The sequence below is a fragment of the Panthera tigris genome, chromosome A1 (genome assembly GCF_018350195.1).
Source record: "Panthera tigris isolate Pti1 chromosome A1, P.tigris_Pti1_mat1.1, whole genome shotgun sequence".
Lineage (NCBI taxonomy): Eukaryota > Metazoa > Chordata > Mammalia > Carnivora > Felidae > Panthera > Panthera tigris.
Window position 1 is genome coordinate 175356158 of NC_056660.1, and position 23086 is coordinate 175379243.

At 52.2% G+C, this 23086-nt stretch overlaps 1 protein-coding gene across 1 annotated transcript; it reads left to right on the forward strand.

The window, feature by feature from the left end:
- The first annotated feature begins 491 nt into the window (after window positions 1–491).
- STC2 (stanniocalcin 2) lies at window positions 492–15566 on the forward strand. Its single transcript, XM_007082791.3, has 4 exons — window positions 492–1937; window positions 4024–4166; window positions 6680–6891; window positions 12073–15566. Exons 1-4 carry the CDS (start codon window positions 1787–1789, stop codon window positions 12473–12475), a joined length of 909 nt encoding a protein of 302 aa, XP_007082853.1. The 5' UTR covers window positions 492–1786; the 3' UTR covers window positions 12476–15566.
- The last annotated feature ends 7520 nt before the right edge of the window (window positions 15567–23086 follow it).

Below are 23086 nucleotides of genomic sequence, written 5' to 3' on the forward strand. Positions count from 1 at the left end.
CCCGCGTCTCCGCACCCCCTCCCCCAACCGTGCCACATGGCGGCCCCAACGAGGCGCGCAGTGCGTCCCGCCGCGGAGACCCTGGGCCGCGTCGCCGCGGGCGGTGGGTGATGAAACCTCCCCGGCGCATTACCGCAGAGGGCGCGGGCGGGCAGCGGGGTGGGGGTGAGGGGTGGGAGCTGGTACCCGAGCTCACCTGTTCTCCGGGAGGCGGGTGGGGACGGCGGGGGAGGGGCGAGGGCGGGCCAACCCGGGTGAGTGCGTGCGGCGGGGCGCACGGCCGCGGCGCTCGGGTCCCCGCCCTCCCCCAGCCGCGCGAGCCCCCGGAGCTGCGCCGTCGGATTGACGGTGCCCAGAGCAGTTCCTGTCCCCGGCCCCGGCGCCGGGGAGACGTGAGCGTGCACACGTACACACACAGCGGGGGAAGAGGCGCTCCGAGCGGCGCCCAACTTTCTCCCAGCTTCCGCGGGCCGGGGGAGAAAGCAGCCGGGGCGATGAAGCCCCGGCCGCGCTTGCGGAGGAAGCTCCAACAAGAAAGAAGAGATGGAGAGAATTTCCCCGGGTTTGGTTTTGGGGTTTTGTTTTTGTTTTAACCATTTACATCGATGATTGGAGAGTAAAAGGAACCCGGACCAGGGCGGCGAGTAGCGCTTTGGGAAAATGGAAGAGTGTGTTTGGAGACGCGTAAAGTTGCCTTTCAAGCTCCGACCTCCAGGGCAAGCGATGCTCCGCGGAGGGCTGACTCAGGGCTGCCTGGGCCTCACAGCCACCCGCCTGGAAATGATGCAAGTCCAGTCGGTCACCTGGATCCCTGCAGCCCGGCCCGGAATCCGTCTGGATTGGGGGAGGGGCGAGGAACTGGCACCCTAGGTGTTGCACGGCCCACCAAATCAGAGCAAAAAGAAGGGGGGAAGATGGGCCAGCTGCTCAGGCCAAGTCCTGTATCTAGTGCTTCTGCTCCTATCTGAGTTTGAGAGTTGTGGTGCTGTTTTGTTTTTTTTTTTTTTTTTCCTTAATGCAAAGCGTCACAAAGACAGGAATTCCCATATGTGCTCAGTTTGCCCCCAGCGTCACTGTGCCCAGGAGACTCCCAATCTGTCAAGGCTCGGGGTTGGGAAGCTCACTCAATTCCAAACGACAGAAAGGAAACTTTCCCAGCACTCTGCGGGTGTGATGCGAGCCAGGGAACGCTGTCCCAGCGCAGATCGTCGTCTCCCGCCCTTCTTTAGCTACAATCGGAGCTGGGATTCACTTTTATTTTTTTTTAAGTGCCTTCGGCCATAGCTCTGGAGCATCAGCACACGCGCACGCATCTTCGGCCGCGCTCACACTCGTACACGCACGCAAACGCGTGGCCGCCGCCAGGTCGGCAACTTTGTCGGGCGCTCCCAGCGGCGCTCCGCTTCCTCCTGTAGTAGTTGGGCGCAGGCCCCGCCTCCCAGCCGTGTTGTCAAACGGGCCGGGGTCTCGGATTGGTCCAGCCGCTGGGACAACACCTGCTCGACTCCTTCATTCAAGTGACACCAGAGCTTCCAGGGATATTTGAGGCACCATCCCTGCCATTGCCGGGCACTCGCGGCGCCGCTAACGGCCTGGTCACATGCTCTCCAGAGAGCTACGGGAGGGCGCTGGGTAACCTCTATCCGAGCCGCGGCCGCGAGGAGGAGGGAAAAGGCGAGCAAGGAGGAAGAGTGGGAGGAGGAGGGGAAGCGGCCAAGGAGGAGGAAGAGGCGGAGGGGAGCACAAAGAATTCAGGTCTCCGGGAGGGAGGTTTATACCAAGAACCATGTGTGCCGAGCGGCTGGGCCAGTTCGTGACCCTGGCTTTGGTATTGGCCACCTTCGACCCGGCGCGGGGGACCGACGCCACCAACCCGCCGGAGGGTCCCCAAGACAGGGGCTCCCAGCAGAAAGGCCGCCTGTCCCTGCAGAACACAGGTAAGTGCGAGCGCCCCCGAGGCGGAAAGCTGCGGGGAGACAACACCGCGCACCCACGCAGCGCACCCCGGGCGCTTTGCTGGTTAGTGAGCGCCCACCTAGGGCAGCGCAAACTCTTGGGGTGGCGCGGGACATGCAAAGGAAAGCGCGAGGCGAGGCGAGACTCGGTCCGCGCCCGGCTCCGCGCGCCGGGAATCCGCATGTGCTGGCAGGGTGATGAAATGGCTGGGGCAGGACTTGTTGCTGTCCTCCCCGGGGTCGAGGGTAAAAGAGGCAGCATCTGACCAGGCCACTGCCGGCCCCAGAGTCTCCGTTCCGGCGAGAGCTCCCTGTTCCATCCGGGCCGCCCCTCGGGAGGCACCGAGGGTCCCCGGAGCCGGCCTGCGCCCCGCACCCGGGGAACTCTTCCGAGCCGGCTGGCCACGACGGGACCACTCCCCACCCCCCACCTCCTCAAAAGATGCCCGACACCCGAGAACTTTGTAGGCCAGACCGATTACATTGCGAACTTTCCCCTTGGGGGCAATGCTTTCCGGGGAGGGGTGAGGGGAGGTGGCTCAAAGCGTACCTCTGAGGTGCTGCCGCCTTCTCCCGCTCCAGGGCAGGTCAGCAGGCGAAGAAATGGTGACACGGCCCGAACTGTGCGCCGCCGCTGCTCAACCGGCTCTCAGCTCACCCGCATGCTGCCGAGCAGAGCCAGGCGTGCAGGGCACGGGGCTGGCCCTTTTCCCAGCTCCTGAGAGAGAAAGAAAATCTGCCTGCAGCTCCTTCGCTCGGCGCGCACCCCCCCCCCCCACCTTTATGTGGGGGCCTGAAACCCAGCTACAGCGTGCGTGCGCTCACCGCACGAGCAAGAATGCACGAGTGCCCATTAGGGACGCCCGCAGCGAGTGAATCGCAGCCCCGCGCGCTCCTGCCCGGCGCGCCGGGGCCGCGCGTGGGATCATCCGGGAGTCTCCCACCTCCACACGCGAGCGCCCGCACCCCCCGCCGGCGCGGGGTTCACCCTAGGACCCGCGCCCACCCTTCCCCCTCTCCGGTGCTTTCCCTGAGAACTGAACGTGATTCTCGGTAGTTGGTGACCTCAACAAATACACGCCCCTCATTCTCTCGGTAGATTTAATCTGAATGCGGATTATCTACTCCGACCCCGCCCTTCTTCCAAAATATACTTTTCTGATGTAATTTTGTGGTTGGCTTAAATCAGTGAATTGGGTAGGGGGGAGGGACGGAAGAGAGGCTTTTACGTGCGGCAGCCTGACAGTTAACTCCCTCAGTCTCTCCTTTTGGAGAGATGAATTAGGGCCACGTTCTGCGAAGGAGGGCGGCAAACTCCCCGGTCGCGGGAATTCTAGGCGATTAAGTGATATCTCACACCGGATCTCTATTTAAAAGGAGCCTCTAACTGCGACGTTTGCGTTTCTGCAGGCTAGCCCCCATCTGACTCGATTCCTGAGCCTTCTCGCGACCGCAGCTTCCCTAGCCTGGTATTTTTAATGCTGATGGTTTGGAGGCGCTGCCTTAATAGGAATTTTGTTTTGATTTTTAGGTGTTGAATCATAAAGCTGAATTGAAACTGCTCTTTGGACGCTGGCATTTGGGGGTCAGGAAGGAAATGGCTGTGATTTAACAGCAGCAGCTTCAAGTTCCAAGTAGAGAAGGGTATTTCATTGATGAAGTACAGAAGGAAGAGAGCAAGCTAATCATTTAAAATCTTATTTTTGTGTGTGGGTTTAGGAAGCTGAAATATCTTCTGCTTTCAAACTAAGTATTTCCACAAATACTTTAAGAAGATGGAAAGGATGAAAAGTGGAGTGCTCAGACCTAACTTCTGATTGTGATTTTTGTAACGTAGGTTTGGCTAATTTTTTACAGATACAGTATTTACAAGTAGTGACATTTCCATAAGTAGATTAAATGATGAAATTTTCTTGCCCTGGCTTTTTAGATCCCAAAATAGTCATTTCTAACTTTATCTTCTTAAATTTTCTTTTAGTCATTACTAACTTTTCTTTCAGCCGACCTCTCTGCATTCCCCAGCACGGCTGAGAATTTTGTATACATTTGTATGTAATTCTCATTTTAGCGGAAATCCAGCACTGTTTGGTCAACGCTGGCGATGTGGGGTGTGGTGTGTTTGAATGTTTCGAGAACAACTCTTGTGAGATTCGAGGCTTACATGGGATTTGCATGACTTTTCTGCACAACGCTGGAAAATTTGATGCCCAGGTAAAAACCACATAGAGCACAAAATGTTTTAGGTTGGCATCACATGATTGAAATGTTCATTGGAAGGACTTGTGAACAGATTTCCGTGGCTGATCTTCGTGGTGTGTTTTAACGTTTGCAAGAGACATTCTTGGTGCACAGCAGGATGCCAGTCTCTCCCCAGTCCACTCATGGGACTCTTCTCTCCTGAACTGTCAGGGGGGGTGGCGAAACCCTTCTCCACTCTTCAGCTGTGTCTACACAGGCAGAGCGGGACGGAGAGCAAGTTGAACAATCATCTAAGTATTCTTAACAGAGAGCACAAAAGTCACAACAAATAATAAACATCTTGTAAGGGGACACACTATGTCTGGCCACCCAGAACTCGGTCTGCAAGGCCCATCACATTAGAAACAGTAGGTTCGGGGAAGGAAGGGCAGCGACTCCAATTATACATTCCAAGACTTGTTCTCACCTTCTCAGAAAGAATAAACGGGACACGAACTTTGTAGAAACTCATCATCTCCAATGGGTGTGTGAGCAGGCAACATGGATAATTTGGGGCCTCCAGAATAACAGACTTATTCTTCCTAAGGAGCAGACCCTCCTCTCCTAACCTGAAAACCCTGAATGAGCTCTAGTCTACAGAGTCCTCTAATAAGGCCTAATGCAATCCAGCTACCCCAGAATCCCCAGGGTAGAAAACAAAGCCTAATTGCTGCTCAGGGTAGGGCAAGAACCCAACAAGCCATCTTATGGTCCCAGTGCTGACAATCCAAATACATTTCAGGTGGCAGATGGCCTTGGGCTCACCTTCTTCACGTTCTCCCCAACCCATATATGCACTCTGAAGCTCCCCCCCCCCACCCCCATTGCTCTCTCTCATCAACTTCCTCTCCCACTGCATTGGGGAGTGGGAGACAATGTTTGGATGAGGCCAACAGTTTAGGTGTGATTTATGAATGTCACCAGTCATCATCTACTGACATCCTGTAGAGAGCCTGACAAAGCAATGCCTGGGAACCAGAAAGGGATGCGACGGGCCTGGCAACCTACCCTACAGAGGATGTGGGGTGGCAGGAGGGGAAACAGAAGCCAGGGAAGGAAAGAGTAGAACGTTTGAACTCCTCGAGGCTCCCTAATAAAGGATCCCTTCTGGATTAACTGGAATTAGGAAACGTAATAGGAAATCCGGAGGAAAGATGTGTACCGAAGGGCAATCCCACAGGATGTTGGGGAAGAATACCCAAACAGATTGCCGCAGCCCTCAGACAAATTAATCTTCCTTTTTCTCTCAACCAACAGGAGTTATGTTCTCAAGTGTGGAGCATCCCTTTCAAGCTGGTTCTCAGCATGTAACTACTTCATAGACCGGCACACCCTACCCTCCATCCTATTTGGCTCCCACTGGAAAGTCAGAGCAAAAGGGGCCTCAGGGAGGTAGCTCTTCAGTGATGAGCCACTGTCTGTAGCCATTTCAGTTGCTTCTAAAGGAAGAACTGAAATAAATGTGCTGGCTGGCTTCCCGCTTCCAACCTAACCCCGTTTACTTTCTCAACTCAGTTACTTTCAGGCCTGGCTAAAAACAGAGGGGTGACCTCTCCAGACAGCTTGTTTCTATAGTGATGGGGGAACGGGGATCCCTAGGTAGGCATCCCAGAATGCCTCCCTGCCCTGAGAGGTTGATAAGGGACCTAACGCCCCAGCTTGCCTCCACACCCCCAACAGCTGTCTCCTTTCTAGGATAAGAACAATCTGATGGGGTTGCCAGGAAAGAGAACTGTGGGCCAGATGTATGCCTGGCTGCCTTAGCCACTCAGAGGCAGGGAGTGTGGGGGAGGGGCTGTCAGTTGGGCAGTTCAGACTCCAGATGCTGCCAGGCAATGTGCCAGGCGGGCCTTTTAGAGGCAATAATCCTAACAGTTTAAAGGAGTCGAATCATTTTCAAAAAGGAAAAGAATGCTCCTCCTTAAAGGATAGGAGGAGACAAGGGTATGGGTTGGGGGCGGTGGGAGGCGCTGAGACAGGAAAAGGAGGCACAGATAGCACCCAATCTTGATGTCATTCGTGGAACAGGAGGAAAAGGCAGTGATGTGAGAGTGGGATGAGCAGACACCTTCTACTTGGGGAAAACTCTTGCTGGGAGCTCTGGATTTACATCTGGCCAAACTCCCCTTGTGTTCCAGAAAGGTTACCACCAAGCCGCCAACACTGAGCTGCCTTGAGGACAGATGGCCACGGCAGCCCCGGGACAAGGGAAACTAGGCGAGCAGCTGGGGAGGAAGGAGGCAGATTTGTTAAGTCTCCCGGTGACATCCTTCTTGGCCAAATGCCGGAGGTATCGTGTCACTCGAGACATACCTCCCGATGCAGCGTCAGCCCGTCACCTGCGCGGACGTCAGCGTGAGGCAGGGCCTTAAGGTTCAGTTGTCACAAAGACCCCGTGTCAGCCCAAGAAGGGCGGACGTCTAAGCTTATAACGAGGACTTGTCTTTTCTGCCCCACTCTGTCTTCTCTGTCCTCTCTGTTCCCAGGGCAAGTCATTTATCAAAGAGGCCTTGAAGTGCAAGGCCCATGCTCTGCGGCACAGATTCGGCTGCATAAGCCGGAAGTGCCCAGCCATTAAGGAAATGGTGTTCCAGTTACAACGGGAGTGCTACCTCAAACACGATCTGTGCTCTGCCGCCCAGGAGAACACCCGAGTCATGGTGGAGATGATTCACTTCAAGGACTTGCTGCTGCACGAGTGAGTGCCGCCCCCACGGGGGCCATGGGGAGAAGGGGCCCCGCTCCACTGGTTGGTGTTAGAGGCGTTCCAAGGGGCTTGTTGCTGGAGGCCGAACTCCCGTCAGATGGGAAAGGTTGCGCTGTACCTCAGAAAGCTGCACTGACTCCCCTGGGAGTCCCTTTCCTGCTGGCCTTCAGGAAAAGCGAAAGAACTTTCCACCATTGGCTTCACAAGCATAAGCGACAGCAACAGAAAATATTTTACTAAGCATGAAATGTGTAGGATTCAGAAATACGGCTTCGCCTTCCCCTCAGCCCAGATCCCAACAGTTGTGAATACTCCAAATGGCCATGAAAGTGCCCCTGAGCACTCGTAACAGTCGTTGGCCGTTTACTGAGTGCCAGGCATTGTGCTCAGGTGTTCACACGCCCCTCTTCCTGGATCCTCACAGAAGCTCTGCGAGCTAGGCGTCATCCTCCTCTCCATTTTATAGATGAGAAAACGGACTCACTGAGGTGAAGGTCACACAGACAATGAGAGGCAAAGGCAGGCAGTCCCGCTCCAGAATCTTACATGCCAAAAGCTGACAGCAATAGCTTTTTTTTTTTTTCCCCTGCCTCCGTAGCCCTCTTTCCTTCAAAGGTCCATTTCACCTTCCCTAACACATGAATGCCCTCCCAGAGGAAACTTTCACAAGACCAATGTCAAAAACTTACCAGCTAAACACCTTTAGGCCAGAGTGGGTAAATATGAGCTCACCTATTTAAAGACTTGCAATGCAGTAATAAACCCCGGACATCTTAGCATCTTAGTCCTTAAAATATATATATATATATGTGTGTGTATATATATATATATGTGTGTGTGTGTATATATATATACACATATATACACATATATATACACATATATACACATATATATACACATATATACACATATATATATACACATATATACATATATATATATATATACATATATATATATCTCATCTATGGGATCCTAAACTTTGCAAAGTGATAAAGCACATGGTATACAGTTGCTCCTGACATGAAGCATGGGCGGTGGCTTACAATAGCTCCTGCCTCAGCAACTTAGGGCACCGCTGGTCTCTATCTGTACAATTTTATGAAATCTTGCTCCTTCGTTGGTGCCATGGCCTTCCCCAAGCCGTGTCACTAAGCAGACTGCTCCCCACCCGACCCACACCACTTGGGTCACAGAGGCCAACCATCACCCGTCACTTTCCATCAGGTTATGAGGCTGTAGGTATCTTGCAACACCCCTGCTGCGAATTATAAGATTCGCCGTGAATCTCTGCAGGCAGCTCTTGCCAGGAGCAAAATGATGCTGCCTTTTCCTTAGTCACACTAACATCCACTAAAATATCTATCATTCTTCCAAATACCTGTAAGGAAACAAAGCAACAAGAGCTTCCACAACAATAACAATAATGATAATAGCTATCATTTTGTGAGTGGGCCAGGCCCCTGGCCAGGGACTTTACCTGGACTGTCTCATGCACCTTTCCCAACAGGGCTAGAAGATAGAGATTACTATCCCCATTCAATAGAGGAGGAAAGGGAAACTAAGAGATTAAAGACCCTGCTCTGAGGTTTGATCCCTACTTTCCAGTTTGGGAACTGGCAATATATATGACTAAAGCTGATTGTCAGGAATAGACATCAAACCTCCTTGCCCCTGACCTTCTCTGTCCCCATTAGACCTGCTAAAGGCTCACTGGCCCCCAGATGTAGCAGAGGTTTCTCCCTTTTCCCAAATACACCCCATTTCACAAAGAGAGCACTGTGAAATTCCCTTCCTTCGAGTTGCCTCTGGAAAAGGCAAATGTCCCATGGCTGAGAGAGTCCTGAAGCTCCTTTGTCCTCAGTCCACTGTCATCCACTATAGATAGTTTGTTTGGCCTCAAGAATGGATGATGCACACTAGTTTATAAGTCAATAATACATTCCTGGAGTGCAAGGAGACTTTGCCTTTTTCAAGATTGGAGAAAAATCTTCTTTGGGAAAACTGAAGGTTTTGGAGGGGGTTTTTGTTTGTTTTTTGGTGTTTTGTTTTGTTTTGTTTTTTGTTCCCCCCTAGAATTTAAGAAGGAGGAAAGCCCTGTGGCTTTTCTGGTGCCTCCTCCATGGAAATATAGCCTATGGGGGCATGAGATTTTTACTTCCGAAGGACTCCTTGGTCATTTAGAATGAACACTTAGCCCCCCACCCCAGCCCACTCTGGGAATGCAGGTGGCTCACCCTATAAGTGAGCCCGGGCCTCTTCTGAGAACACTCACTGTGCCTGCACACAAGTCCTCTTCCCTCTTGCTAAGCCAGGACCTCCAAAAGTGGGTCTCACCTAACTCCAACTCCCCACAGACACCCCCCCCCCCACTACCTGCCCTTCTGAAGCCATGAGTATGCACTGCATCAACTTGAACTTCAGGCTGAATTGACTGAGTTGTGCTTTAACTATCTTAACCGATTTGGGCACAAAGGATCCTGTCAGTCCCCAATTATCAAGAAGACCATTTAAGAACGTGTGGCGTTGGTCACAGATAACAAAATGAGAACTGAATTTGCTTTTCATTTTAGAGAAGAGGAAATCACAGTCACTCCAGAATCCACATCACCCCCATTCCTCAACCCAACCCCCATCCACCCCAAAACACTCATGTTTGGTTGAAGCGGCTCCCTTCAAGCTCTCTGCTTCCCTCTGTTCCTCTCACCCCTTCCCGCCCCACTTTCTCCATATCAACTGCCTTGGCTACCACACGCCCTGTCACTGGGTGCTGGCAGCCTCCGGGCACATCCCCCTCCAAGTATTTTTTAAAATCCTTTAGCCTTGCTGACACCCAGTTCAGAAAGCTGGGCTTTGTCATTAGACACGGGCTGAGTTTGCAGCCTGAGAAGGCACCACGCCAGCTCGAAACACGGCTTAGATTAACACACACCCCTCCCCATGGCTCACAGCTTTCTCCTCGGGAGAGGGTGCCAAGGGCAGGAGAGAGTGTGGGCTAGTCCAGCCTTCTCGGATCCGCCTTGGGGTTCTGAGAGCTCATCTGGCAGGCAGACTGCCCTGGCAAAGGAGGCCAGGAGGCAGCCTATACATTCCCAAGAGAGCCCTCCCCTTACCCTGGGGCAAGAAACTCAGTGCAGGGCTAGTCCCAAAAAAGAGAGTCTCAGCCCCTACAATTTGCTCATCCATCCCCAGAGGGTGGCAGGTGCAATCAGGTGCTAAAATCCTGATGCTGTGGTAGCAGATACATTCCATGACCTTGAGCTCCCTCAGGCAATCAGTTGCTAGTTGTCAAAAGATGGAAGGAAACAAACACGCATTGAACATTTCTTCTGTGTTGCCCCCTACCCTCCTCTGTTAGCCCGAGGAGTGTTATCGCTGTCCTTGTCACTGTTAGGGGCCTGCCTTAGAGAGTTTAAGCACCCTGTCCATCAGCCATGCACAGACTCTCTGACTCCAAAGGCATCAAGTAGGCCTTAAAAGGCAGCTTGATCTCTATCAGCCAGAACATTCCTCTTCTCTGCTCTCAGCCCAGCTCTAGGCCTTCCCAGCCCAGAAGCTTCCAAAAACTACTTTCTCCTCTCCCCCCGTCGCCCCCCGCCAGCCATCTCCATTTTTACATCTATGACATGAGGACAGTTCAATCAACTACAACTTGAGGACTAATTCATAAAAATGGCAGTAAACTACTTCACAAGTCCTAAAACACAATCTGCTCTTCGTGCCTAGCAGCAACTGTCAGCTTGCAAAGAAAAGATGATGTGAGCTAAAATGCAGCCACCCAGGTGGCCCAGGCTCACAGAGGGAAAAAAGTCTTGCCCCTTCTTATAAATGAGCTCCCGTTCCAGAGTGATTTTCCTGCCCCGGGTGATGGCCCAGAGCTGCATAATGCTCATGGTCAGATATACCCAGAAATACTGCTAGCCAAGGACTGCTTGAGAATGCTGCTTAGCCACATGAAACACTCCATACCCGCCTCGGGGATTCTAAAAGGCCAGTGAGATGTAAGAAAGGTTCAGTGAGTGGGCCATGAGAGCCCATTGCTGGGGCCGCCTCTTACCAGATAAGCCCATAAAAGCAGACACACCGTGTCCGCCTTCGGCACACAACTCCCACCCCATGTTGGCATGATGGGGCCGTTCTTCCTCCAGCACTTTTCCTAAAGAACAACCCAGGGCAGCTGGATGGCCTGAGCAATGCTCTCCCCTCCAGAACCGAGTGTGTTCATCTCACAGACGGCTGGCGCTCATTCCAACACACAGGCACCTTGCAGCCAGCCCTCACCTCGAGTTCCAGGCAAGCCGAGGTGGGAAGAGTAGAGATGCTTGGATAGCCACTCCCCTTCCTCAACCTTTACTACCAGGAAAGGGAAGATCCCAGGGTGGCCGTCTGCCTCCCACCCTTCTCCACCGATCTCAGACTCTTCCAGGTACAGATGGAATTGCATCCAGTACCTTCCAAAAACACCCTTCTTCATCATGAGCCTAAACCAGGGGCAGACACAGACACGGGAGATTGGCTTCTTGGGAGTCTCACTTAAGGCTTAAGGCTTACCCAGGAGAGTGGCACCAAGTGCAAAGCCAGCCGGCCCCACCTGACACCATGCTGCAAGAGGGCAATGGGGAGCTCCCCAGCCCCAATTTTGATGGCTTCTCCTCCCCTGCCAAAAAAGAGTCCTCGGTTTGGTATTTCAGACCCTTCGCCATTTGCCTAAGTATTATTCCACTGGCCCCCAAGACACTTCACTGCTCCTCCTGCTAAAAAGCAGACCCTAAGCACGACCTGTGCTCCTTTTCAACGTTCACACAGCCGCCCTACCTGGCATTCTCACCCACCTTCCCCAGAGGCTCTTCCTTTTATTGTATGCACCTGTAAATTGCCACTGGCCCTTTTCCTGATGGTAGGCTCTGTCACCAGCCTCTCTCTCTCCAATGCCTGGCGTGGAGCCTGGTACGTAATGGCCACCTAGTAAAGGGTAGTTGGAGGCCAGCACTCCAGAGGATATGTATAAAAGCTGGAGGCCATTCCAGAAAGCATTTTCACCAAATGAAACCCAAGCCAGGCATGGGCTGTATCTCTCTTGCCTGTGTCACCGCTGCCCTCTGTGGCCCATTCGGGACTGGTTCCATTCTCGGTCTCTCTTTCTCTCTCTCTCCTGCTTTCAATCTCTAGACCCTACGTGGACCTGGTGAACCTACTGCTGACCTGTGGGGAGGAGGTGAAGGAGGCCATCACCCACAGCGTTCAGGCTCAGTGTGAGCAGAACTGGGGAAGCCTGTGCTCCATCTTGAGTTTCTGCACCTCGGCCATCCAGAGGCCTCCCACGGTGCCCCCTGAGCGCCAGCTCCAGGTGGACAGAGCCAAGCTCTCTAGGGCTCACCACGGAGACACAGGTCACCACCTCTCGGAAGCCAGTAGTCGGGAGACGGGCCGAGGTGTCAAGGGTGAGCGAGGTAGCAAAAGCCACCCAAACGCTCATGCCCGGGGCAGAGCAGCCGGCCACGGGGGCCAGGGAACTTCTGGAAGCAGCGAGTGGGAGGAGGAACAGTCTGAATACTCCGATATCCGGAGGTGAAACGAAAGGCTTGGCCGGGAAATCTTTCCTCCATGCCGTCCATTTTCTTCTCTATGGACATTCCAGAACATTTGCCATTAAAGAGGGGGGATGTCACACGCAGGATTTGGTGGGGATTGCGGACTTGATGAAGGCGTGTGCTAGCGGAACGAACAGGTGAGGCGGAGACGGCCTGGGCAGCGGCGAGGTCTCGGCTGTGCCCGGTGGGTTCCACACTTGCACATCCTGAAGTGAGCGTGCCTCGCAGCCTCCTTGCAACTTTGTCTTCTTTCCAACCGTGGAGCCACTGGGCGGCGGCCTGCGGTTTGCTCTGCTGTGGGGGAGGTGGGCCAGGGAAGGGCAGGGGTCGGCAGGCCCACCAGCTAGACCTCGCACTTGGTGCTGGGCCCCGGCCCGCATCTTCCGGTGCTGTCTTGGCAGAGGGCGGCTGGATTCGGATGCAGGGGTGAATGTAAAAATCGAGCTGGGAGTCAGAAGGGTGGAGAGGAGACAGGGCCGTGTGGGTGCTTGGTGCCGAACGGAAATTCCATTTCTTGCATGGGACCTTGAGGTTTAGAGCTGCTTGGGACGGGGAGGGCAAGGGTTCTACGTGTAAGTTCTGAGCCATTGTTCTGTCTGGGGGACCATGTCCGAGGGAGTGGCCCCTGTGTGTTTGTATATTAACCACTGCTTCAAATCTCTATTTCACTTTTTTATTTATCCAGTTACATCTACATACCTGTCGTCTAAATAAATGGCTTTCAAACAAAGCAACTGGGTCATTAAAACCAGCTCAAAGGAAAAAGAAATACAGCCCATCTTTGGGGGCTGGTTTTTTTTTTTCTTTTGAGTGATATTTTAAAAGGAATCAAAGAACGGTGTACCTGTACATCTAACTGCCTGGCGTGGGCTTCTAGCCACTTAGGGCAAACCACACACCCGGAGGAAAATGCACACACGAGGAGTACATTTGACAGATTTTCTTTACCATTTTGTTACCTCTCCTTGACCCTCAGTCAAGATCGATAAAGCCCTGTACCCGATGCCATGAGGCCAAGTTGGAAACGTGGCTTCTGGGTTTAGAGCATGGAAAGGGGGAGAAGAGAACCAGATGACTGTGATTTCCAGCGAGAAATGCTGAGCTTTTTTACATAAATGGAGGAGACCGCCAGGAAGCACTGAGAGACAGGATTTTCCAGATCCGGACTGGAAATTTAGCAACGAAGAAAAGAGTCCGAGTGGACAAAAGAAAGAGAGGTGGGACAGAAGTAAAATTCCAAGGCAAGGAGGGAGAGGATTATAATAAAGGGTCAGCGCTGGGGTTCTTGTGATTGTTCAAAATGTTCCATAGATAGGCCCTTTCTTTCCCACTGGGTTATCACATTAAAGCTTATCCTTTCTTGCAGCCAGTACTCAAATAGAAGGCCAGTATTACAAAGAATAGACGGGTGTTCTGGGCCAGCTCCTTCTAGAGCAACGGTCAGCAAACTCTTTCTGTAAAAGTCCAGATAGTAAATACACTATTTTCAGTTTGGTGGGTCATGTGGTTTCTGTCCCAAAGACTCAACTCTGCCATTATAGCATGAAAGCAGGCATACAGAGACAACACATAACAAAGGGGTTTGGCTCCACTCCGGTAAAATTATATTTAACAGGTGCCCAACTGGATTTGGCTCTTGGGCCTGAGTGTTCTGACCCCCGTTCTAGTGAGTTGGCAAAAAAGGAAGCATCCTCCATTTATATCAGCTTATAGCTCTCCCTCAAAGCAACCTGAGGCCAGAGATAGAGAAGCTAAATTTATCTACTCTAACATAACTTGTTCCAGGGAATGCCCTGACCCCAACCCAGCTAGTATTTATATACCCCAAATCCAATCTCCTTGGTTCCAGCCTCCGGCTGGAAGGTCATCTCCCCGAATCTTTCATGTGCACGTTGGAAAGAAACCATTTGGGTATGGGGGGGTGGGGGAAGGTGACAAAATGCTGGGAGAAGCACCTAGAAAGAGCTAGACCTGTAGGAAGCAGAAAAGCCAGCTCTGCCTGCGGGGGGAGGAGGAGCGATGTGTCAGGCTCTGCCATGGGAACCGAGCGTAAACCATGGCTGTCTCATGCCATGGGCCACTGCAGCACGTTGACCGTTTTACTTACATCACTCAAAGGCTGAAACAATAACATTCTCCCGCGTTGCTGGGTCGGCCGTTCGTTTGTTCGTCGGCTCCTGGGCTGGATGTGTGAAAGGCATCGCTTTTATATTTTCCTCAGTGTAAATGTTTTATGTGTTCGCCTACTGATGTCCTGTTTGTTGCTTCCATTGTAAATATTTGTCATTTGTATTTATTATCTCCGTGTTTTCCCCCCAGGCATCAAATTGCTTATTATGTCCATTTAAACCCGTTCACTGATCTCGGTTGTATATTTTTCACGCCACTGGTTTGTTTCTTCTCAGAAGTCAGGTAGATCTCCTTTCGTTCTGGTTCGTAATGTTTCGAGGCACACGGTAGTATTTATTGCTAAGGTTCTTCTGCTCGAAACTGAGTAAAGTCCAAATTCCTGTAAGGGTTGACAGAGGCATTTGTACAATCTAAAATGTAAGCAAAGAAGTCATTAAAAATAGACACTCAGCTTGGGCTTCATACTTCATACAAATTTACTCATGAGCCTTCCTTTAAGGAAGGATGTGGATTTCCAAATAAAGATACGGTGTTTATTTTGAGCTTTGCATCTTAACAAGATGATCTGAACACCTCTCCTTTGTATCAATAAATAGCCCTGTTTTTCTCAAAGGAGAGGACCACCCTAGTACCGCGAAATGCTGACACCTGACACCAAATAAATAGAAAACACCAGCCCAGAGCTGTAGTCATACTTAGACACACACACAAAGAGAGAAACTTAAACGGGAACCAAGCAAAAGGCTTTTCTAGAACAACATGGGAAAACAATGCTACCAGGGCCCATTTCCTACGGAAGAACAACCTCATCTGATCTCAGAATTGGCACCACGTGAGCTTGCTAAGTCATAACGTCTATCTCTGTTACGGATTTAGGCAGCAGGACCTGTACACTGTCACATGGCATTATTTTTCTCCAATCATGAATAAAGATTTGAAATAAATGGCTTTCCCTTGAGTAAGTGTTCCTGTCTGAGAGCGCTTTGGACAGCCAGCGTGTGGGGGGAAGGCTGTGAGCAAGTGAGCCTTTGAGTCCGTTTAAAATGCTGGGTGTTCTGTTTACGGGGGGGGGGGGGGGGCGGGGGGGGGGAGGGGGACCAGGTGAAGATGACCGTCCTGGGCTTCTCCTCCATTAGAGGCACTCTGTCCAAACCGCTGCCTGAGTCGCCAAGACAAAGAGGAAGATGCACTCCGTGCAGCCTGCCTAGAGGTGCCAGTCCCTCTGGTCTCACCTGTGCATCTCCCCTGTGGCCTGGCCACCCTTTCTTTCACACTGAGCTTGCGGCAAGTGCCACCGGCGGGACAGCTCAGCAGCCTGGCACCAGCAGGGAAGCTCACTGCCGCCTCACCACAGCAGAGCAGAGCTTGGAGTTCCTGGTTCCCCCCAGGGTACACGCCACTGGTGTGCCTACCACGTGCCGGGCACCATTTTGCATCTGTTACCTCATCCGGACTCCATCCTACAAGTAGTGGGTATCACCCCCGTTTTACAGGCGCAGGAACTGAGCTGGGGGAAGGTCAGCTGGTCCCAAGCCCCACCATGTGGCTAGTGGGGGGGGGGGTCTGCACCCAAACCCAGATCTGTGACTCTAAGCCCACCTGCTTTCCCCTTCTTTGGGCTTAGAACCTCCACATTTGATTTCTTCTTAATTTAAACCAATCACTAGTATGCCCATTTTACACAAGGCTTAGAGAAAGAATAATTATACTCTTATATTTATAGCACCTCTGAGGAGCTCTGCTTTAGAACGGAAAGGAAAATTGTTGCCCTCACCTTTCCTCTCTGCAAAGACTCAAATTTTGGTTCAGATAAGGGAGAGCAGGAGAATCGTGGAGTCTCATCACTTTTCTGTGCACATAGGTAGTTTTTTTTTTAAGGCTCTCTCGGGCGCGGCTGAGGGGAGCTTTGGGGAGCGGCTGGCTTTTCTGAACATGCAGCTAGAACTCTCTCCACTAAACCCACCCAATCACCAGCTCCATCTGAGAAGCCAGGCTCCCCGGAAATCATCACCACCCTCCTCGTGACACCTGCAGTTTCTATTGTGTGCCCCCCCATGCACTTTATGGGCATTATTTCTGAACCCCATTTTGCTCATGGAGAAACTGAGGCTCAAAGCCATCTTAATATGCCTGGAGCTCGTCACAAGGCCAACGAGCTCTAGAGTCGGCGTGCCAACCCACCGAGGGCTCGCTCTGCTCAGTCTTACTCCCAATTTCTCACCCCGGGTGTGAAAACGTGGGTGAAATACACCGTGTTCAAAAATGGCAGCTGGCTTCCCCCCCCCCCAGCCCTCGGGACTGCTCCCATCCATCAGATCAGGAATTATTAGACTGTGGGAGGAAGAAGGCAGAAGGGCTTCCAAGTATGCTGGTATTTAAGCAAAGTTTCCAAAGGAAGCTGGAGCTTGCGCGCCCCAAAATCTGGAGACAGAAATCTGAATTTGTTCTAAAGTCAACACAAAAGAGAGCCCCCTGCCGAGGAGGGGACAAGCCTTGGCCAGAGAACAGGTTTCATGTGAAATTATTTTTTGTGGGCAGAGAAGAGAAGAAAAGAGCAACAGAAGCCTTGGGCTAGGAGTCATGCGTTGCCGCTTGCATAAGCAGCTCAGAACACACACACCAAAAGTCACTCCCCAAAGAGAACGGAAAAAAACCCACAAAGCCAACCTCAGCTTATGCACGAAACGGGCCCCACCGGGATGAGCCCCGATGTCTGCTCCACAGAACCCAAGCCCGGTGGCTCTTGAGGGCGCACGTCCGCCTCGCCAGCGCTTAACATCAGGTCTGCCCGGGTGAACTAAAACCGTGAGGGACAAGCAACACTCCCCCCGACGGAATTCTCAGAGGCAGGGCAACTGTTCGCAAGGTGTGGACGACAATCAGCTGGTTCCACTTTTCCTCAGAGAGTTTTCAGGACTTTTTATAGTTCTTCGAGTTAAGGGGAGTGCCCACATGCGTGGAAAGAAGTGGGATGCTAACAAGGATGGGGACCAGCCGCCTGCTGGCCCTCCAGAGTCAGGAATGGCACTCAGCAAAGGACGGAGGGTGCCAGAGAGGGCTTTGCACAGGAAGAATGATCAGGTCCCAAGACCTCTCACGGTGTGGCTCCCTCAGAGTGACAGACGGAGACTGGCTTCCCTAAGTGAGCTTAAGAGAATCCTGCCGCACCTTCTTCAACTCCAAACTGGGATTTTGATTTCGTCCTTGGTACCGTAACAACCCCAGGACCTCAATGCCATGAGGGAAGAGACCATGTCACTTGCACACAGTTTCGTGTCTCCCCAGCAGCCCAGCCACTGCACGGAGTGAATGGATGAATGAATGTCTAGAAGAGTGCCCAGCTGTCAAATCAGACCCATTTCAATTCACTTCTAAAGCAAATATACCGGGGCACCTGGGTGGCTCGGTCGGTGAAGCGTCCGACTTCGGCTCGGGTCACGATCTCGCGGTCCGTGGGTTCGAGCCCCGCGTCGGGCTCTGTGCCGACAGCCCGGAGCCTGGAGCCTGTTTCGAATTCTGTGTCTCCCTCTCTCTCTCTGCCCCTCCCCTGTTCGTGCTCTGTCTCTCTCTGTCTCAAAAATAAACAAACGTTAAAAAAATTTTTTTTTATTTAAATAAATAAATAAAAAGAAAGCAAATATACCCTTCTGTCCTTGTGAGAGGCCCCAACATGTCATAGAATCAGTGAGTGGCTATCAAAATTGAAAATCACTGAGAAGCCTGTAATTTTGGCATCAGGAGACGCAGACAGGACTAGTGATCCAGCCCCTTACTTGTCTTGTACTAGGTCAATCTCCCTCTCCCTCCCTCTCCCTCTCTCTCTCTCTCTCTCTCTCTCTTTAATAACAACTGAAAAACTAAATCAGGACTGGCCCTGAGATTTTGGCAAATCTGTTAAACTTTCTAAGCCTGTTTCCTCAGCTACAAAAATAAGGAAACGAACAGCTACCCAGCTTCCCTCACAGTGGTCGGTGAGGACAAAACAGTTGAAACTGCACCGGAGTCACAATACATGGGAAAGTCTTCGAAGCCCATGAAATGCCCTGTAAAGGCTAGGTGCTCTTTCTCCCGGCCATTTTGGGAGCCTTCTCCCCTACAGCCAAGAGTGCAGACGGGACGAGCGGCCCAACCTTTCCACTGTCTCAGCGGTTCTGTGAGGCGGGCACAAAGCCTTTCGTGGCCAGGGCCACGGTGCCGGCGGGGGGCGGGGCAGGGGCAGTCCCGCCTGGTGGGAACGTTCCCTGAAGCAGACACGAGGGTCCGAAGCCGCCTGGGCCGAGACCCTGGAGCAAGGCCCGGCCCCTCTCTTGATGGAAGGGTGGCCCCCAAGCAGCTCCCTGATGCTGCACCTCCTGACAGAGGTGAGTGCCCAGGGGAGCTCTGAGGGGCGGGCTGGGCCAGACAGCAGCAGGGCCATGCTAGGGAGCACAGGGCCTTCCTGCCAGGCTCTGTCTGCAAACCTCAAGGCAAAGGTACCCGCAGAAAAGCCAGTTAATAAACCTCCCTAATGAGAAAGGAAAGCAGAGGCTGACAGAGACGAGGGAGGGAAGAGAGTCAGGGCCAGAACCCAGTCGGCTCCGCTCTGTGCCAAGGCTCCTGAGAGTTTGACATTTGGAAAAGATCTGGCCTGGTGGAGCCAAGGATTTGGGACAGGGCTCCTTCCGGCTCCTGGGAGTGTCAAGAAGAAGAGAAGGAGGAGGAGGAAAATGACTCAGCTGAAATGAAGAGAAATGTATTTTTAAAAAGCAAAATGATGAGAGGCACAAAGGAACAAAATGGAGCCCCAGGATAGGGTCCAAATGCCTTCTCAGAGTAAGTGGGACGCATCTACAAAAAGCTCGAGAGCTCGCTGGGGTTCCTAAACCAAGAATAACACCAGGAAAATGAAGAGAGTCCTTGGGGCCTGCCAGGCCTATGGGCCCCAGGGGCTGGTGCCCACCACTGCAGGAAAAATGCTGAAAGCCACCCAGCAGTGAGGAAGCCTCTCCACACTTTTGATTCCGAGGATGCAGTGAGTTCTGTGACCAAGGAGTTGGGTAGAAAGGTGACCTCGGGCTCAGTCACCTTGGGGGGGGGGGGGCGGCTGGCGCAGGGCCTGTGACTCCTCTCTCGCTCTGTTACAGTATTACATCCACAAAACCCTCCGGGGGACCGCGAGGGAGGGAGGTGGAAGGAGGCACCCTCCCCAGAGGTTGCCATAATTCCATCCCTTCCGACAGCCAAGGTCAGATGACCCTGATTGCAAAAGCTTCATCTTGAAACATTCAGTGGAGAACAAACGTGATAATGAGAAGAGATGCGAGAACCACGCGAAGCAACAGCTCTGTGTGTCCCTCGGGTCATCCAGTAAGTGCTGGGTTCGCCTCGGGGCTCCGCCTCCTCCCAAGCATGGAACTCTGTGGAAACTCACATTTCTAGAAAAGGAGGAGGTTGGGAGGAAGACTGCAGCTCAGCATGGCCTAAGAACCGCAACCCCTCAGGGGCAGGTCAACCCTACCACCCTTTGGAAGGGTGTCCCAACCTCCTCTTACCCAGAGGCTCCTGTCACTGGGGAAACCATCCATATGTGTTTTCCTGGGAGGATGTAAAGCAGGGAGGCCAGCCTGGCAGGGAGCACGATGATGGATACAGAGAAAGATCCCAGGAGGGGGTCAGCAGGTCAAACCCCAATGCCCCAACTGTCCCGAAGTAAGAAGCCGGGGGTAGGGGGGCGGGCAGAGGAAACTCCTTGTGAGGAAACTCCTTGACTGTATCCCCTACATTCTGACAGAAAATGGGAAACCAGCAGAGAACCCCTTGCCCCCCAGACCCTACGTCATCCCAGCATCTTCAAGAAGAGAAGCCATTTCTCTGACCCAAACAACTGCCAGCACCTGAAGGGGACTCGGGGACTGGGGGCGTGGGGGGCCCTCTGGCCTCCTAACGGCCGCAGCTCTGCAGAAGGAATGGGGCCAGCTGCCCTCTCAAGGCCCTTCCCTGCCAGGCATGAATGTCCTGGGAGTCCTTTACCACAGGCAGAAATGGAAGTAACCTCCACACGCATGTTTCAAGGGCCTGGGGCCTCAGAAGCCGCGTCAGTTGGGGAAGCAGCAGACAGAATTAAAAGTGCGTAAGATTTGTTGGGGAAAGGCTGGGAAGGCTCAGGTGGAGAGCAGGAGCCGGCAGACAGAGCCTCAGGCCACGGTCCAGGCCTGACATCTGCAAAGGGGGAGGAGGAGAAGGAAGGGGGAGCTGAGTGAGACTGCAGTGAAGCTCTGAGAAAGTGTCATCCAGGGCCTGGGGACCCCAGAGCAAGGTGTGACGCTAGAGATGGGCTGAGTGGGGCAGAAATGGCCGGCTCTGTTCCCTACTGCTTTGTGGTCGGTCGTTGCTGGGAACAGCCTGGGGAGAGTGTGGCTCAGCCTCGACACCGTGACGGGCTCCAAAGGAGAGGCAGGTGGAGGCTGAGCTCCCTACACCCTGCACAGCAGGGAGACCTGAGCAGCACGCTCCCACCGCTGCTCATTGCCAACACTTTAAAAAACACCTTCCTTTAAATGTATTTTGAGAGAGAGAGCACGCGCACATGCGCGTGAGCAGGGGAGGGGCAGAGAGAGGGAGAGAGAGAATCCCAAGCAGCCTCCACACTGTCAGCGCAGAGCCTGACACAGGCCTCGAATCCATGAGCTGTGAGATCATGACCCAAGCCGAAACCAAGAGTCAGACGCTCAACCGACCGAGCATCTTTAAGCAGAGTACTATACTTAGTTCTTGAGAACAGTTCTACCCATGACGAGCCCTGAGGCAAGGGGCTTCACGGAGATGTTGTGAGAAACGAAGTAGAGAATGAAGGCAAGGGTAATTTTCAAACAAGAAGGCACACCCTTAGAGGTTCACAAAATGGTCGCTCACAGGTCAAATATTGCCTGTACGTGTATTTGGTTTAACTCACATGTCGATAATTTTTTTTAAGCCAAATTAGTTGCTAGCACATAAAAGCCGTAAAAATCCAGATGTCCAGCTTCTCTTCGAGAATAAAAACATCCACCAATCCCAAGTCCATGTTCCAGCTCACCACGGTCCCCCCACTCCCTCTTGTCTTACACTCTACCTGTTTCCCTCGCACACTGGGTGAGCCTGGCCCCTGTAGGCCACCTGTCTACACTCGCGGATGCGGCCAAGCCATTCACGGTCATTCCATTCCCTTTGGGGATATAAAGAGGTACATTTAGAAAACCTAAAAGGAGCTCCAGGATATTAAAATATAAGCGAGAAAAATGAAAAATTCAATAAAACAACCGGGAGACCAATTTGGGAAAAATCCCGCAGAAAGAGATGAATCATGGAAGAGAAAAGGTAAGAAAGAAAATCAGTCTCAGAGATTTAACATCCGACCAGCAGGAATTCCAGAATAAGGGAACAGAGGAAACGGTAGGGAGAAAATGATCTAAGAAATAGTAGAGAACCGAAGAACACGACTTATCTGCCTGAAAAGACTGAAAGAGGACCTGACAATGAATGAAAAACTGCCCAAGAAGAAGCATTTTTGTGAAATTTTGAAACTCCTAGGAAGAAAGGGGGAAAAAATCCCAAAAGCTTCTAAGGGGCAGGGGGAGGAGTGACATAAAAAGAGTCAAGAATCAGTACGGCCTCAGACTTCTCAACAGCAGTTTTGGAAGCCAGAGACAAAGGAACAAGCCTTCACCACTGTGAGGGAAGTAATACTACACCCAGTCAGATCATCAATTAAGTGGAGTACAATCCAGATATTTTTCAAAAGTGCCAAGTCCCCAAAAATGTCCTTCTTAAATATCCTTTCACAGGAAGCTCAGAGGCTGTGTTCCACCAAAAGGAGGGAGTAAAGTGGGAACAAAGACATAACCAGATCCGGGAAGCAGAGATCGAGCACAGGGGAAGGAAAGGGAAGAGGCTTCCCAGGATGGTGGGAAGAGGAGTCCAAGGTGAGGAGAGCAGGGGGCAGAGGGGAATGCAGATGGTCACTTCATCGTTCTGTCAGAGGGCTTAGGGGTAAGTTAGTGATGCTTAAATTAGCTCCAGGAAACTAAGCAAACCAAAAACGAGCAAAAGACTCAAACAGGCATTTTACAACAGAAGATGTCCAGATAGCTAACAAGCAGATGAAAAAGGTGTCAGCAACATTAGTCATTAAGAAAATGCAAATTAAGACCACAAGGATGATCACTATCCACCCAGAAGAATTGATCAAGTTCAGAATGATACGGGCGCCTGGGTGGCTCAGTCGGTTGAGCATCCGACTTCAGCTCAGGTCATGATCTCGCCGCCCGTGAATTTGAGCCCCGTGTCGGGGGATGACAGCTCAGAGCCTGGAACCCGCTTCGGAATCTGCGTCTCCCTCTCTCTCTGCCCCTCCCCCCCCCCCAGGTAAAATTTAAAGAACATTAAAAAAATTTTAAGAATGATAGGCAATCCCAAGTGCTGAGGAGGAGCCCCTTCGTATGTTG

Bases quoted from the DNA above. Each gene is read 5' to 3' on its own strand.
- STC2 (XM_007082791.3), top strand. From the start codon at position 1,787: ATGTGTGCCGAGCGGCTGGGCCAGTTCGTGACCCTGGCTTTGGTATTG. The intron at 1,938-4,023 runs GTAAGTGCGAGC...TTCTCATTTTAG, and splicing joins CCTGTCCCTGCAGAACACAG to CGGAAATCCAGCACTGTTTG. The intron at 4,167-6,679 runs GTAAAAACCACA...CTCTGTTCCCAG, and splicing joins CTGGAAAATTTGATGCCCAG to GGCAAGTCATTTATCAAAGA.